At 39.3% G+C, this 18,181-nt stretch overlaps 1 protein-coding gene across 1 annotated transcript in view; it reads right to left on the bottom strand.

The window, feature by feature from the left end:
- Window positions 1-5,141: 5,141 nt before the first annotated feature.
- Window positions 5,142-18,181, bottom strand: part of KDM7A (lysine demethylase 7A) — a 74,827-nt gene continuing 61,787 nt past the window's right edge. Inside the window, exons 13-20 of the mRNA XM_041002175.1 lie at window positions 17,607-17,731; window positions 17,247-17,398; window positions 15,400-15,497; window positions 14,486-14,634; window positions 14,127-14,332; window positions 12,781-12,866; window positions 9,003-9,276; window positions 5,142-8,421 (exon numbers count right to left, since the gene is read on the bottom strand). Of these exons, the coding sequence (XP_040858109.1) occupies window positions 8,327-8,421; window positions 9,003-9,276; window positions 12,781-12,866; window positions 14,127-14,332; window positions 14,486-14,634; window positions 15,400-15,497; window positions 17,247-17,398; window positions 17,607-17,731 (1,185 nt within the window). The 3' untranslated portion in view covers window positions 5,142-8,326. The remainder of the gene's footprint in view (window positions 8,422-9,002; window positions 9,277-12,780; window positions 12,867-14,126; window positions 14,333-14,485; window positions 14,635-15,399; window positions 15,498-17,246; window positions 17,399-17,606; window positions 17,732-18,181) is intronic.

Here is an 18,181-nt window from a genome sequence, read left to right as displayed (position 1 = left end):
CAGGAAGCTGGTCTAATTTATCGCCTCTCACATTTGGGTCTTGTACACATGAATGTATGCTATAGCTTAGCTCAGCCAGATAGATCTCACTATCCAACCCACACGTATTCTGGCAGGTGCATTGCCTGTCCAGCCAGGCCCACCACCCACCCCAGTCCTCATGCTTACTGATAGGAGCTGCAGCCCATCATCTGTGCCCACAGTTTCCCTACTTGGCCCACTCCCAGCCCCAGATCTTGTGCTTTCCAGGTGGTTCTGCAGTCTAGCCTGACAGGACTTGCCCCCATTTCTGGCACTTGCCAGCTGATGCTGCAATAAAGCCCAGCCAGCCTACACTTACTTTGGCTCATGCGTGTATCAGTGGATACAGTTGCTTAGCCTAGCCTGGCTCTTCCCCTAATCCAGCTCATTTATAGCCCAAAAGGTGTGGTAGCCTTGCCTAGCCCAGTCTTCATGCTCACCAGCAGAAGCAGTGGCCCAGCAGGGGAGCCTCTACAGCCCTCCCCTGCGAAGGCTCATCTCCCCAACCCGAAGTCTTGCATGTGCTTGTGGGGGCTGTGGCCCAGGTTAGGCAAGGTCCACCTCACCTCAGCATTCACTTCCCAGCCAAGTGGACACTCTAAAGTCTGTTGAGTGACAGAAAACTTCTAGAAGATATTTTCAGTCCCACTTGGGTGGTATTTACAAAGAAGTGGCAAGAACACAAACCATTCCAAAGGGTCATATGGTTCTTCCTTAACAATTAAAAACAGAACATCCAGAAGACAAAGAATATCCTTAGAGTTTGACTAGAGATTGAAATCTGTTAACTTCCTAGCATTGGTATGAACTCAGACATGGAATCCCTCCTCCCTGGGCCTTGGTGTCATCTGCAAAATGGGAAACATAGTACCTACCTCAGTGGGTTGTTGTGCTGGAGAAATAAAACTATTCCTTGTATATAGCAGGCACTCAAATGAAACCAAGTAAAGATCATGAAGGCTTCTGTTCCATAGCACAGGACCGGAGTCTTCCTACTCTAAGAGGAAGTGTCTAGCATCATTCTCCCACAATCATCCTGGTTGGCAGAAATACAAACCGGGCCGGAAGTTGAAGCAGAACAGGCTCTGATGACTATTTCATGGTGAGCAGATCAGCCTTAAGAAAAATAAACATCTCACAGACTCTAAATAATGTATGAATTTTATAAAAGGCTATTTGTTCAGATTCAGACTTCAGAAAGCTGTTCAATAGCAAATCCGTTAAAAGAAAGAGGGAGTGCAAAGTGTTTTGGTGAGAGTGACAGCCTCTGTAGCAGCTGGCCAGGGATCCGTGAGTGCCCAGGGATCCCTCCCTGCTCTCTGATCCTTCTGCTGGCCTACTTTCCATGAACTCACATTTCGCTTCTTCAGCACAGTGGACCCTGGCTGCTTCCCTGCCACCATTTAAGTACTGCCACAGTGTTCTTTCCTTCTCAGTCCATGATTCTGCTCCTTCCCCCTCCGAGACAAGCACATATATCTTCACTGGCATCCCTGACCTATCGGCCCTGTGACCCAAAGTGATCTTTCTCCCTGACCTTGTGCTGAAACTCTTCCTGCCTTTTGCGTCTCACATACACTCTCAGGACTTGGCTTTGCTCACTCCAGTAGCACCAGCCTGGAACTGGCTAGAACACAGCAGGAGGTAAGGACATATCTGCGGAATGCTGGGGTTGGGAGGGGGACAGGGAGGAAGTCTGTTTGCCACAAAGCACCTATATCCATTCTACTTCCCAATCTCAATTTGCCAACCACCCTTTTAGATTCTTTCAACAATTGCTCTTCCCTGGCAACATATCTAAATAAAATATGTTACTTTTCACACCCAATCTTCAAAAACAGTAAGTAGTAGAAGCTTAACAGGGTATCTCATATTCCCAAATAATTCTCCCATGATTCAGTAACCAGAAAAAGGGAACAGCAAGTCAGAATTGGATATAGAATTCAGATTTTTTTTCTTTCAAAGACACATTTTATACAACTTTCAACATTTATACTTTCAAACAAAATGAGCAAAGAAATAACACCGAGCGCTAAAAAAAAAAAATCAAAACAGAAGTAATACAATTTTAATTTCAATATCTTAAAGTACAGAAATTGGAAAGTAAGAATACCAAATACAACTTGAAACAAGTCACTTGTCCTCCCCTATAATAATCAATGTAAGCTACTTAAAGACTTACAAATTTAGAGTAAAACAGAAACAAAATAAATACTGTACACTTTCCCTGCCTGCAGGCAAAAGATGGGAATACTGTTATGAGTCGGGAAAAAAATGCTCTTAAAGCTTCAGCATCCCTCTTCCTAGCCACACCCCGATTCCATCATCACACAGTGTGCTTCTGTATTCAAAGGACACGCAGGTGCACACACACTGGCTGCCTCTACAAATAGACAAGACACTACTCAGCAGACGCCCCACACAAGAAGGCTAACAGTCACCCTGGACCGCGGGCATAAAAATCAGTAAGGAAAGTCAGTCAGGCTAGCAAAACATTACTACAAAACTAGTAAATACCATAGCCAACAACTGTCCCCCTTTTAAATTTCACAGATTTAAAACCCCTAAAACCAATACTACCCCACCCTATCAACCACCCTCCAACACCCTCCCGAAAGGAAACTTGCTGAAGCACTGGTAAAGTTAGACATTTCACAGTAAATGTGAAAATTCATATTATATAACCTCTGAAAATGAACCGTTTCACCCTCTTTCCACAGCATGAGACTGTTATGGCTTCATTTATATTAAAAGTAGAAAAGTCTTTTCCGGAAGGAAACGCAGTCTGCATGGATGCTCGTGCGTCCCCCGCTCAGTGCTATTCCACACCTAACAACTGCATGACTTGCTTCTGTAGTCAGAAGCTGTTTTTGGAAAACTTGAGGTTACAAGCTTTTGATTCAGTCTAACCATAAACTGTAAGGCCCTTAGTTTGGTTTAGGTTTCTTTTGCAAGATAAGATAACCTTGGGGTTCACTTGGCAAGTTACACCTCAGGTCCCTGACGATAATGTGGAAGTTACATGTATGCGTTGTAAAAATAAAAGATTTCTTATGATTCTCAGAGGGAAGAAATGATTCTAGGCAAGGAATCAACTCGTCACTCTATATCTCATTTAATGCTGGTAATTTTTTTTTTTACCAACCAAAACCCATCAAGGAAATACAAGAGTACATCTGGGCTGTTTCATTTCTGCAAAATATATTTTCTAGCACTTATGATTATTGTTCTGGTGAAAATTTTTGGGAGAAAATAGCTGACATTTTGCAAAGGAAATGGCCAAAAAAAAAAAAAAACTGGATGAAGATAAGTTTCACCTTTATGACTAAGTTCCATTCATGACTGCTTGAGAAATAAAAATGATTTCAGAATGTCATAGGTCTTGCATAGGTAAACTACTTGGAGGTCAAGAGCTACGTGGTAGCCAGGTTTATTAGTGAAATAGTGCAGAGCAGATAAACTTGTTGGAAGAAATCACTGAATTGTTTCAAAAAGGTTTCAACAACAAAAAAAAATCCTGTTGAACAGGTTAAGACAAAGCCTTAGGATACCAGAAGGGGCACCGAGGGTCAGAGGGAGAAGTTACAGATATTTCAACAGAGAATTATCATTCACTCCTCTATACTAAGGAGGGGAAAATGTTACAGCAGAATAAAATGAGTCAATCACAATAAGGTAGTTGTTTTGAAAAACAGGCATTTGCTCTTTGATATTACATTTTAAAATGTTTATGAGATATCAAATATTTGCATTATGGCATGACATTTACTGAAAAGCAAGTTAAAAATAAAGGAAGAATTTTTAAGTAAGGCTACAGGATTAATATTACAGCATGGTCTACAGCAACATAGTGAGTACAGGACTCATTCTCCTTTCATTCCATTGGACTTCCAGGAAGCACGTTAGCATCACTGACCACAGGGCAAGGACAGGCTGGCCAGTAGCGGCAGAGGAAGGAAGGTGTTCCCAGACACCTCTCCTATCAGGGATTCACTGGCCTTCTAGATTTACTATAACATCGTTCCTTAGGCTGAGTATCTGACAGTGGATTTTCACAAGGCTGCTTTAGATAAGTATCTAGAATATCAAAATGTTTAGCCTATCTTTAAGTAAGAAGCAATTAGTTTAATATATAAGGGGCAGGAGTAATGAACTTGAAGACTTCTTATATTTACTTCTTATATTTATTCAAGGCCCTCTCAATCTGGGAACTGAAAATGCCTTCTGCTGTACTAGTCATGCAATTACTCTAACTCTTGGCAGAGTGCGCTTCTCACCACAATGAGCATTTTTTCAAACGGCACAATCTTTTCTGCTGAAGACGTGCAATGGAACCTTCTTTCCTCCAGTACTCCTGAGGTTTCCCTCCTTACCCAGCAAGCTGCTGTTACCCAACCAAGAGCCATTTTGGTTCCCTCTTTCCTAACTACCTTGAGTTTCCCCATAGTTCCACAGCTGTGCTACTCGATCATTTTAATTCTGTGACTTATTTCCCTTTTATGGAGCAGTACTATCCCAATTTTTTTGTGAAAAACCTAAGTCTATCTTTCAATTACTTTAAATCATCTTAATGCGTCTGAGGATAAACCTTCTTACTCTCTTATCCATATCTCTTATCCATATGTGGTCTCACTTCTTTTTCTTTCACTTCAAGTATGGCATCTGATTGTAATTCAGCACCTTGTTAGAGATTGTTCAGATTTTTTAGGTATCTTGCCCTGGGCATATATTTGATAATGCAATACACTTCATGACTAATAGCAGTTTTCAGCTAAAAATACATATATAAAGGTGCAATTATAATCAATTATAACTTAAGTAATGACAAATTTTCTGTAAGTATGAAATGCTAATAGATTAAAAAAGAATGCTTTTCTGTATGTTTTTCTTAACTAATAATCATTGTAAACATTTTTTAAGCCAAATTTACAAAGAGAACTAAGCGTCTAAAGAGACCCAGATCTTCCATGCTATACCACACTTTTATATTAACATAACATTAAATTAGTAAGTTTTGAGATGTTTCTTAAATTTAAATAAGAATTCGTTGTTCCTTTACTTCCATTTTTATGTGGTATATCTGAACTGAAACTACAAGACATGCTTTTTTTTTTTTATGAATGGGCCTTCTCTTCTACAGTTTCCTTAAAGGTGAAAATAATGCTAACGTCTTAGAAAAGATGTCTTTAAAGGCAGAGACTATGTGGTAACTTCATATCCCCCACAGTTCTAAAGGGTGCTTGGGCACACGGTACGTGTTGGGTCAATACCTTGCTGATTTCAGATGAACAGATACAGCAGAGTACATAGAAAAGGTCATTAGGATTAACAAACAGAATAATATTCAAGTCAGGTATTTAACTACTGATAAAGATGGGCTTGCTTCTTCTGTGAGTTTATGAGTTCAGTCAGAATCTTCAATTTTATATACTTCAAAAGTGAATTTCATAAAGTTCAATACATTCCTATGGTACTGAGCTACTATGAAACTGCCAGACTTGAATCGCTTATATCATTCATCAATACTGGAGAGCTTACTATATTATGTGAAATTGAGAATTACAGGTTAGGAGTCACCTATTTGAATTAACACAGAAAAATTACTATCTACTACTACTATTACTAAAATTTCATATGTTAAATCCTAATTCTCAATTAATATACTTGTATTCACTTACAATAACTAAATGCTCTCATCGATGTATTCTTGCCTAAGTTGTGTTATCTGTAAGATAGTGTTGTTTATAAATGTGACAGGGGAAAGACAGAAGCTTGTCAATTTTTGTGAAGTCCAAATACTGGCAGCAACTAGCTTACAGTTCAGCCATGTCCAAGAGATAAGGGATGGATCAGTCAGACTTTGCGAGAGAGCGGCTAAAAGCTCACCAATTCAGAAAGAGATACATGTTACTGTCATAGTGGTTATTATAGTGCCTTGATCAAAGTTTTGGAACTTAGCCAGTTAATGGACAAAAGCTGGCAAAAATAAATGTACATACACCTTCAGTTAAAAAAATATCCCACATATTAGCTACTCAAATTAATATTTTTTGGCCTAGGGAAACAGAGGGGATACTGATCATATTTTAACTCATAAAAAGCAAACTTGCTTTTATGGCTAAAATAGTAAGTAAAAATTCTTGAAGCTACGAAAAAATTTTAATGAAAAAATCCACATCATGATGGAAATAGGAAAGAAAATTATAGTTATTATTTCTTAAAGTGAAAGAGCAGCACATGTACAATAGCACTAAAATGGAGTCTACAGAAACCAAGACATCACAGTAACAGATTGTGCAGAAAGGTGGGGGAAGCAGTCAAAACCAGATTTTGCATCTTGAGGTAAGATGACCAGTCAATGGCTGCCTGTGCCCATCTTCTCACTAGTTTTGGCATAGTAGACAAGGTTTAAGTAGGCCATACACAGATACTGAGGAGTCCATAGAAACTCTTCCCAATACCCAGTTAAGATTCAGACTTTGGACCAGTGTCTCTGGGCCAAAAAAGGCTAATTCACTAAGCTATTTAATATATACCCCATGAAATATCGGAATGGAAACTGTAAAAAATAATGCTTTTTTGAAAATACAAATTTAAATACAACTGTGAAAGAAGATGGTATAGATATTTTTCTTAGCAATTCAAGTGATATTTTAATACGGAAGGGAAAGTACTATTAATGTACTGAGTTAAAAAAAAAAAAGAAAAAAGGAATTCACACTATGACCCTATTTCTTTTCCATAAAAATAAATTTATCCTATTTGCCTATATTTTCTCTGTATGAATTTGTAAAATGCTCTCTATTATGAGACTTGTGAATATTTCCAGCCTACTCCTAGAAATCATTTATCTTTATGGCAGGGCAGAGGAAAGGGGAATAGAAGTTATTACAGGCATCTGAAAACTGGCATTCAGTAAAAATTGAACACATAGGAGATAAGTGATTACCTTAACATTCAATCAGCTATTTAACTCTAAACTGTACTGGTCAAGTCAGGAGAGATGGAAGAAACTACAAAAAAGCACCCATTTTACTCCAAATCCATCTCTTAGATAATTCTTTAGAAGATTAAGAAATAAGCACACACAGAGAAGATCTACTCCAACATGCTTGCTTCTATACAACTTAATATAGTATGATTCTATTATATTAATGCTTATTATGCAGATTTGAACATCATAAGTCAAATCATATTTTCCAACAAATTAGGTATAGAGAATCAAAGCGCCATAAGAGAGACCCTCTGCAGTGGGTGTCAGTGTGGTCACCTGACACCAGCAGTATGAAGAAGGCCCTGTATAGTTACAAATGTATTTGGAAAAAAACTATAAACATGACAAATTAAACCAAACTTATAATACTTTTCCCATAAGTAGGAAACAGATATTAAAGCTGTTCTCTTTGGGACCTAGATATCATCAGCAGAAATGAAAATGTAAGAAGCCTATTTTCTTTATACTTACAAGAAAATCACAATTTCAAATAAAATGAGAAATGAATTTTATGGAGTTCTTACATATTTGCTATGAAAGTGTTTCCCTGCAAAGAGAAGAGTGTTGTTGGGTCATCACAAAACGATGGGGAGTGCGGAGGGGGTGGACATAAGGTAATCAACCTGGATAACAGTATGCACCTTGGATGTTAGCAAAAGCGAAGCTAATAGCTTATAAAAAACACATGAAATATATAAAATAAAATGATTTTCATATACATCTTAATTTAAAATAATTAATGCATCAAATCCCTGTTTAAGACTTTAACCTGAATATCAAATTGAAGAGTCCCGACTAGTTACTGTTACCGTGGTTCTTCCCCACATGTAACACACACGCTATCAAAAATAATTTAAAAACCTTCACATTCTTAAATCTAAATTAGTGAGATATTTCTCCAGAAATCTTCCAAATAAATAGCTTTAAAAAAGAAAGAATTTAAAAGCTGTTAATTTTAAAAAAAAAAAAATCTGTTAAATAAATTATTGATAATTCTTTACCCTACTACTGAATAAATCAAGACACTATCAACAACAAAATGAAATTCAAGCCCTGACAAGAGACCCTTTTCAGTCCAAGGTCTCCTTTTAAGGTTTTACCCTCTTTCTTCCTCTCCCCCACCAGGTCCAGAAGGTTATTGCTGAGTGGGTGTGGCACAGTGAAAATGCAGCATCAAGTTCATTCTGTTCTTCGGGCAATATTCTTACTGTACACACAAACTGCTCCAGGCAGGGGTACAGCGGGAGCTCCAGGCTCCTGCACCCCCAAGACTGGTCTCCGAAGGAAAGGACGACTACTACAGCAATTCCATCACACAAAGAAACGTGCATGGCCATTTCTGTTCAACTTGAGGATCTTCCCAAGACGTTGTTTGGCTGTTGCCATTCCTTTTTTTGGACGCTTACCTATAAAATATCATCAACAGTGTGAACAGCAATGAAGAGCGCATTTGACAGCACCTGAAGACTGAATTAGAGCTCCATGGCAAACATTCTCTGTAACTATTCTGAAAGGGCGAGGACCAAAAACCCTTCTACCTTATCACACCAGGGTTAGGGCCAAACTCCTTTCCAATACCTATAGCAACCTCCAGCAGTTTGATCTCTGCTTAGCTCTTCAGCATGAGCTCTCCTCGTGTCCTGCATCAAACGATGCTTCAGCAAAAAAATGAACCAGCAAACAAACTTCTCCATGATTTCTTTACTATCTTACACCCTATGTCTACCCTTCGCACCCTGGGTGAGGGTCTTTCCTGTCTGTTCTTTTAATTCCCCAGCCCACCTGACTAACCCTTACCGTCTTTTTCAGGTTGTACCTTCTCTGAGTCCTCAGAGTGACCTAGGTATTCCTCCTGGGTTCCACCATCACCACATTGTCTAAATGCACTGGATAATGAATGCCATGAATTCATACACTAGCTAAACTGCCACTATTCCTGTCACACACAGTCAAAAACAGATTTCATTTGCAAATGTGTAAAAGTTACCTTTAGTTGCCTGGTTGCTGATGGGTGGTGGATTTGATGCAGGTCTCTTGGTGGGGTGAAGGGGCACTGACAAAGAAGTTTCCCCAACGGGCCTTTCTGGGCTGAGACTGCCAGTGTTTATCTGGCATGCCCCTGAAACCACGCTTGAATTCTGCATATATTTTCCATTCTGAAAGCTTGAGCCACTGCTGTCCATGAAATTCCTACTTTGTACCTTCTGACTAATTTCTGATGAACCTTCCTTCTTTACACATTTCTGGCTTCTACTTAAATCCTGAAAAAGAAAAGCAATGATGCTGAGTTTTCACGGTTTAGGATAAAGGAGGTATTTAGGCTCTCTGTGCATTAGCCAAGTCAAAAGAGAGGAAATAAGCTCTGAATTTTGGATGTCTTATTATGTTTTAACCACAGATGACAATTCCTTCATGCTGGCCATTTCTGTCCATAAACCTAACAGCTTTAGAGGGCTCAGGTTTTGAAGTTATATCATAATTTAAGTCAAAAAGAAAAAGAGAAAATAATTTAAATAAGCTAAGACAATCCATTTGCCATCCACCCAGCAAGCTATGAAGAGAAGCCAAGGTGAGAGCCACAGACCAGTCACTGCTTTCCGAGCATGTCATAGCTCCCATGTAACCTCTGATGGTATAACATACTGTTTTTGGTTTTTCTTTTTAAGAACCCAATTTTAAAAAGTGGCACCTAGGGCCCAGCACAATAGCGTAGTGGCTAAAGTCCCTGCCTTGAATGCACCAGGATCCTATATGGGTGCGGGCTCTAATCCCGGCGGCCCTGCTTCCCTGCTTGTGGCCTGGGAAAGCAGTCAAGGATGGCCCAAAGCCTTAGGACCCTGCACCCGCGTGGGAGATCCAGAAGAAGCTCCAGGTTCCTGGCTTCGGATTGGCGCAGCTGTGGCCATTGCGGTTACTTGGGGAGTGAATCATCAGGTGGAAGATCTTCCTCTCTGTCTCTCCTCCTCTCTGTATATCTGACTTTGCAATAAAAATAAATAAATCTTAAAAAAAAAAAAGTGGTACCTCCATTGCATTTACTTGAGAAAAATCCCTAGAGTCACAGCTCTAAGTCTGGTTTCCTTTAAACTACTTTTTTTTCCCCCCTCAGACTACTAACGAGTGAACTTACAGGAGGCAAAAAATGTTAGTCATTATTAAATCTTGAATCTTTCAGTGACTCATGACCAACATTAAAAAGAGAAAGAACTAGGAATCAGTACTGTGGGATAGAGGGCAAAACCATCGCCTGGAGCGCTGACATCCCATATAGACACAGGTTCAAATCCTGACTGCTCCATTTCTGATCCAGCTCCCTGCTGTTGCCTTAGGAAAGCAGCAGAGAATGCCCTACATGCTTGGGCCCCTGCACACACATAGGAGACTCAGAAGAAGCTTCTGGCTCCTGGCTTCAGATTGACCAAGCTACAATCATTGCAGCCATTTGAGGAGTGAACCAGCAGATAGAAGACCCTCATATCCTCTGTAATTTTGCCTTACAAAAAATTAAGTTTGAAATAACTAACTAAATAAATAAATAGAAAGAACTAGACTAGCTATTAAGAGTAATAATTCATGAAGCTAGTTTTAATTATGAATATGATATATCTGACTGTCATGATCAGGAGTGTGAATAACAGTATTAAGGACAAACTTGTTTTAAATTAGCAGGAGAAACCAACTGCTATGATTCGAAATGACATTATAATAATTATCTGTATCACAGGAAAAATAAATGCAATCTTCCTTGGGACAGTCTTGCTAATCACTGACCCTTAGTTTGTTCACTTATTTTATTTTTTTAAAAATTTACTTATTTTTATTGGAAAGGTAGATATACAGAGAAGGAGAGTGAGAGAGAAAGATCCTCCATCTGCTGGTTCACTCTCCAGCTGGCTGCAATGGCTGGAGCTGAGCTGAGCTGAAGTCAGAAGTCAGGAGCCTCTTTCGAGTCTCCTACATGGGTGCAGCGTCCCAAGGCTTTGGGCCGTCCTCGACTGCTTTCCCGGGCCACAGGCAGGGAGCTGGATGGGAAGTGTAACTACCGGGATTAGAAACGGTGCCCATATAGGATCCTGGCGCATTCAAGGTAAGGACTTTAGCCACTAGGCTAATGTGCCAGGCCCAGAATATACCTTCTTTTTTTAAAGAGTTTACATCCACAAAATATTCAGTGCTGTAGTACACAAGATTAAGCTGTCATCTGCAATGCTGGCATCCTATATCAGAGTACCAGTTTCAGTCCTGCCTGCTCTGCTTCCACGTTGGCTCCCTGCTTTGCTCCTGGGAAAGCAGAAGCAGATGACGCAAGTGCTTGGGCCCTTGCTAATCACTTAGGAAACCAGAATAGAATTCCTCGTCCAGACCTGATTGTTGGAAGGTATAACCCCCTTCTCTCTCTCCCTCTCTCTCTGTCATTCTGCCTTTCATAAAAATAAGTCATTGAAGAAATCTGGCTCATTTCTTTTCCTGTAGAAGTAACTGCATCATATTTAGAAGATATAGAGGAGCCAAATAAAGGAAATAGAACACATTCATAATTCCAGTAGTCAGAGATGCATGGGCATGTTCTGTCTGTGCACCACTGAAGGCTGAACAACCAGTGAAAAACCCAAAAGCACAATCTAGGGGTCCCTTTCATGTCTGCAGAATCTCTGAGCAGTGCATGAAAGCTTTATTCACAAGAGATTTTCCCCTCACTTCATTTTTAAAAAGACTACTAATGTCTACCCCTCCCCCCCATACACACACACTTATTCTTCCTCCCTTCAATAAATATTTCTTTACACTAGAAAGTTTTGCTTGGGTTTGGGCAGGTTTGATTCTTGTGCTGCCATCCTCTCAAGTCTCAGTTTGGTACTGCTAGCATAGTGTTGGTTTTTTAAAAAGTGGTACTTTCGGGTCGGCATGATAACCTAGTGGCTAGATCCTCACCTTGCATGTGCCAACATCCCATGTGAGCACTCATTCATGTCCCAGCTGCTCCACTTCCCTTCCAGATCCCTGCTTGTGGCATGGGAAAGCAGTGGAGGATGGCACAAAGTCTTGGGACCTCTACCTGTATGGGACCCTGGAAGAACCTCCTGGCTTCCTTCCCTCTGTCTTTCCTTCTCCCTGTAAATCTGTCTTTCCAATAAAAAGTAAATAAATCTTAGAAATGTTTCAAAATGTTACTTGCAGTTCATTCGGTTTGGGGTAGGTATAAAAATGCTGTATCTTCACATTTCATCTTTAGTATCTACCATCTCCTCTTGGAGCAGTCCTTAAACTGGAGTTGTAAACAGTGAGTAAAGTGGAGAAACGGTGAAATAAACTATGAGAAAATGCAAGCAAAACCCAATTTATATTTATGATGACCATCTTTCTATTAGGAGAATCTATCAAACTCTCCAAAGAAATTTAATATCTAAAAATTTAAAAAAAAAAAAAAAAAGCTTCAGAAAGTAAAAAGAGATTCTCAAGGTATCTTTTATCTCGGGTGTCTCACTCCAACCAAACAGAACCCAGCGGTGTCAGAAGCCAGTTGTTTCAACTGCGTGCACGAATGTGTTGCTCTCATTTACATGACATTCTCTCCATCAGCCTTGCTTCAACTAGTCTATCAGAATTTCTAAACATCGACAGTTGTTTAAATATGCATTTAATTTTAATGTTTAGACTTTCTAGATCTAGTAGCTGATAATCAATTGAATTCTTTTTTAAAGAAAGGAAAATGCAGAGTTATGACAAGTCTAAATATCCCTTTAACAGTTTCAAACTGAATATACCTGAGGATTAAATCTGGAAGTTGTATCAAACTGTTTAATCCAGGAAGAAGTCCGTAAGTCCCGCTCTTCAGTCTTGACATGGTATCCTAAAGAAAATTTTAATTAAATTGTTTTTGTACAATTAATTAAAGAACAAAAGTAGCTCGATGTTAAAAAAATCAAAAACAAATTTATGTTGACACCTTAAAAATATGCTACCAGTTAACTCTTCAGACATTTATTCACCTTCAGTTTTTCTCACAACCTAAAATTTAATTCTTTCCTCTGGCTGCTTTTCTACTACAGTCCTTTTAAAGACCTACAAATAGTATGGCCAACTGATGTAACTACAAAAATCCAATGCAGTGTACTCTTTCTAAACATGTCATATTCCCCATCTAGAAGAAAAGCAGATATTTGCCTCAATTTTGCAGCATTTCCATAAAGTTTTTATTTTCAAGTGACCAAAGAGACTTCAGTAAGACAAAAAGGCATAGCTGACACACAGACAAACCCAGATTTGAACTAAGTTCTTCTCTTACCAGTATAACTTTTAACAAATTACTTAACACAGCTCTCTGAACTTCAGTTTCCTCTTGTATGTACACAAAAAATTGGGAACCACAATGGTCCTGGGTTCGGATTCTGATAGTACTAAATAATAACTATTAAATGTGACCAAATTAAACATTACTAAATCTTACTTTATTTATCTGTAAAGTGGAAGTGGCTATCTATACCATAAGTGTTACTTCCAGAACACCATAAGTTAATGGTTGCTGAGCTCCTAATACACAGTTGGCAATATGAGGAAGGGACAGAACTGTCACACCGGCATTCGTTTTAATACAGTGCCATCTTCTCTCCCATCGCTGCTCAGCCTTTTCCCTCTAAAGTCAACGAAGGACACACTGACATTACAAGGGAATTCCTTCCCCTTTTCCTAACACTTCCTTGTTAGGTAGATGAAAAAAATATCCTCAATTAGAAACAGTTCAAGGCCTGTTTTCCCTCTCCTAAAACAGAAACAGGTTGATTGTTCAGGCTTTGCAGACCATTTGAGACACCACAACTTTCTTCCCACTCCAATCAACTTTTGGTGAAAGGGAAATAATACTGTTTTTTAAAGATCAATGGCAGCACCATGCCAGTGATCACAATTCTCAATTCTTGGTAATTGACATTTCCATTTTACATGACTAAGCAGCATCATGAATTCTTTGATCAATATTCTCGACATCATTTCCAACTAAAGATGTGCAGCCAACAGCCCTTATTGATCATCTCTCACAGAAACTGTGGATATAGAGCTATTATGCTGGGGGTTCTATGCTACTTTTGAAACACTGGTTAGTTCCATTGCTTACCGTATTCCATTGGTCTACTGTAGTGATAGGACTGCCTAACTTCATGGTTACTGCTGTGGCAGCTGGGGTCCTGGAGAGACTGTTTGTCACTACTGTTATCTGTGCTTTGCACTTGCATTTGTAAACATGTGGGATAGTGCAATCCTGCCATGGACAGCATGCCCTGAATAGCTTCTTCCTCTGTGCTCGTCGAGGTAGGACATTCCCTAGAGCAGATAATCCAGAAAAGATAAGTCTGGGTTTTTGTTTTGTTTTTTTTTCCAATGAAATTCTGGTAAAATTTAAAATAAAAAAAATTTTTATAGTATTTATACCACAACATAATATGAGTACTAACATCAGCAAACCAGCAAACTGACCTTTTACTTGGAATTTCACTTCTAGATGGCTTCTGGCTCTTCTGAAGGAAGCTCCTCATCACACTGGATTCTTCCTTAAAGGCTGATGTTATTTCCTGTTTCTTTTCATCACCTGAACTTTCAGACTCTTCAGTGGTAAAATTATTTTTCTGAAATAATTGAAAATCATATAAGAAATTGATCCCAAGTTTGTAAAAACTAATTTTAAAAGACTATCCACCTAGGAAAAGTTAGAATCTTTTTTTTCTTTTGAAGATTGATGTATTGATTTGAAAGGCAGAGTTACAGAGAGGGGGAGCAAAGCAGAGAGACACCTTCCACTGCACTCCCCAAATGGCTATACAAGACCAAGATGAAGCAAAAAAAAAACCAGGAGCTTCATCTGGATCTCCAATATAAGTGCAAGAGTCCAAAGGCTTGGGAAATCCTTCACTGTTTTTTTTCCCAAGGCATCAGCAATGAGTTGGATCAGAAGTGCATCAGCTGAGATTTGAACTGATATACATAAGGGACGCCAATGCTGCAGGGAGCAATTGAACCTGCAGTGCCACAGAGTCAGAATCTTAATTATCATGGGATTATTTCTGTATTTCACGCAAGAAAGTGAAAAACTCTAGTAACCACAGTAACATACTACCTTAATGAATAACTGAGGAATAAGAAGAGAAATGTAAGAACAGAAAGAGAAGTATCGCCTACTATCTTTCCAAGAGCACAGAAAAGCTATGTTTCTCAAATGTGAATGGTTACATGGTGGTGGGTGCATATAAGGGCTAGTAAGAAGGATCCTGGGCTACAGAGGAAGAGACACAAGTTCCGAGGAGAGCCGTCGTTGGCTTTCCTCTCACACGATGGACACATGAGCGCTCATTCTTCCATGAAATGATGTGCAAGCCACAGGGTTTCAGGCATACCAGTGCAGTGCAATCGGGGCCAGAGTCTTCTGAGTCAGAAATATCAGAATATTCCGATGATCTATTCCTGAGTTCTGATTTCACACTTGAAAAAAACCCTGAGGGAAAAAAGAGAGAAAAAGAGAAAGGCATCAGGAATTTAGGAACCAGTGGCAGATGTTTAGCACAGTACTACCCAGTTGATGGAGTGCCTGGCTTGCTAACCCTTCTCTGCTGCCGATTCCAGCTTCCGGCCGAGGCAGACCTGGGGAGGCTGCGGTGAGGGCCCAGGGATTACACTCTTGCCACGTGCACTGAAGGCCTGGACCGAACTCCCAGACATAGCCTCCGTCCACCCTTGGCCACCTCGGGATTTTGAGGAGTCAACCAACAGGTGGGAGAGCCAGAGCTTTCTCACTCCTGTGCTCTCTCACTCGTTCTTCTCAAATTAAATATCTATCTGAACAAGGTGACAAGTTCATCTCAAAAGTCTACCCACCTTTGTGATGCTTCTCATGTCTTCTGATCTCATCCTAGGTTTTTGCCATTTTTCCTTTCCCCATTGCTTTCTACCCAGTCTTTCTCCAAAATTGACCAAAACACAGACTAAACTATACTTGTTAAAGTTTCTGTATTTATTGAATGTGCTTTCCTTATTTGAGATAACTTTTTATCATTTCTTTCCAGAAAAAAAAAAACCTCCAAAACTCAAATTTCCTACAAGATGTTTTTCACATATTTCTTTTACAAGTTCTCAATAGAAAACAAAATAACGCTTTTAAGCCTGAAAGCATCCACATAGCCAGTGAGTTCAACAAGGTTATAAGATGGATTTTAATACCGCCTTTCTCTTCTAAGTGTCACTGCCACATAGCACTTGTTTGGTGAATTTGTTGATTAACTGCCTATTTTCCTGGCATGTAAACTAAAGCAGAGTCACCAACTATATCAATATCAGATTTACCTGGAATTGCGCGTATTCAACATGAATTAAATAATATTAGTTATCTGAAACATTTAATTATAAAGTACTAGAATATTGAAATATGGCTGTGAGACAAGAACAAAAAAATTTTATTGCTGCTTACTTCACTAATGCCTGCAATGGCAAAGGGTGGGCCAGGCCAAAGTCAGGAATTCCATTTCAGTCTAAGATATAGGTGGCAGACCCAAATATTTAGACTGTTACTTATGTGTGTCACAACGTACACATTAGCAGAAGCAGAGCCAGAACTTGAGCCCATGCACTGAGATAAGGCATATAGGCAATCCCAAGCTGTGTCTTAATACTTGCCCCATATTTCAGCTATGTTTTTAAAATAGAAGGGCATATAGAGGTTCCAAAAAATGTTCAGACAAACATTTCATAGAAAGAGCTCAAGGATGAGCCATGACTATTTTGTTTCATATTGCCATTACTCCTTCTAATTTAATAAAGAATTTAGTAGAGGCAGGCTTTCTTATCAATAAGCAATCAAATAAAACTACACAGTATATGGATTTCTAAGACTTTCAGATCAATTTTATGTCTTCTTATTCAGAAAACCATACACATGTTAGTAAAAAATCATCTTTGAAATTGGATTACACTGAAAACTTTCATTAGCAGACTCTATTCTGCCTTCATGGGCTTCCACGCCACTCAAATTTAAAACTGTCTTGATGAGGGTATCACTGCCCCCACATTCCCATCACCGCCAACATTCCCGGCCACCACCCTTGATGCGGCATTCACCTCCCTTGACATTTTTCAGACCAATTTCAGGAACACAAAAATTTTAATTCCTACTGTGAAGTTGAAAACTTTAAAGTTGGCAAGTTACTTTACATATTATCACACAAAGTAGAGAGCTTTAAAACAAACATACTGTTAAGTGGCTTTTGAGATTCATTTTCCACCCCCTCTATTCCTGAACTCTCTTCCATCTTCATTTTTGTCTTTTTGGTCCTTCTCTTATCCTCTTCATTCTCACTCTCTGCAGTATAAAGACTTTGATCTGCGAAAGGCTGTCTCTCATCTCTGTATCAGGGAGGAGAAATAATCAAGTCAGAAAATAGTACAAGACTAGCAGACAAACTACCTTTCCCTCCCCCTTAATTCACAAAGACTACAAAATTGAGGTAACTTCTCCATGTTTCAGCTGTGCAACAGTATGGACTAGGGATTAAATAAACTAGGGGATCCAATAAAAGTTCATCTGCTTGATACTTTGGTTCACTTTACTTACTTAATTATTCTTCCATTTGTCAGCAATAAACGTAGATCATTATCTTTTGCTCTCCACTCAGGTACCGTAGAAGATGGCTGGAGATGTTTATTGAATTTTCCATTCAGTTTAGAGCTCAAGATGTCCTTAAAATATAAAAGCAGAACTTCCTCAATCTCCACTCTCAAATGTACCCATACGACTGAAGGAAGACAGCACCCCACACACTGCCATGTCACCCCACATCCAGCCCTGTATCTCAAAGTGCCAGCCAAGGCTTGGTACATAGCAGTCTAACACACTGGAAATTCTCATGCCAAAACACAAATGGCCCTCTCTTGGGAGGGTCATTAACAACAAAATACATTCTGTGAAGTAATGTAAAACCTGCATAATGGAAATTCAAGGAACATTGTAGTACAAAAAGCTAAAGAGGCGGAGCAGCACTGCCTCAGGTATTTTCACTTCTTTCTCCTTGTTTTTTCCTGCTAAAATGTAGCTGCTGGGCCTTCTCCTTAACTTTCCAGTCCTCAACCTCACCTCCAGTATTCCCACCATGCACTGTTTGCCATGTACAGGCCACCATGCTGCTAACC

Source organism: Ochotona curzoniae, unplaced genomic scaffold (assembly GCF_017591425.1).
Source record: "Ochotona curzoniae isolate NIBS_2020 unplaced genomic scaffold, NIBS_Ocur_1.0 scaffold_2476, whole genome shotgun sequence".
Lineage (NCBI taxonomy): Eukaryota > Metazoa > Chordata > Mammalia > Lagomorpha > Ochotonidae > Ochotona > Ochotona curzoniae.
The sequence above is the reverse complement of the archived record's forward strand: the minus strand, read 5'-3'. Positions and strand labels throughout refer to the sequence as shown.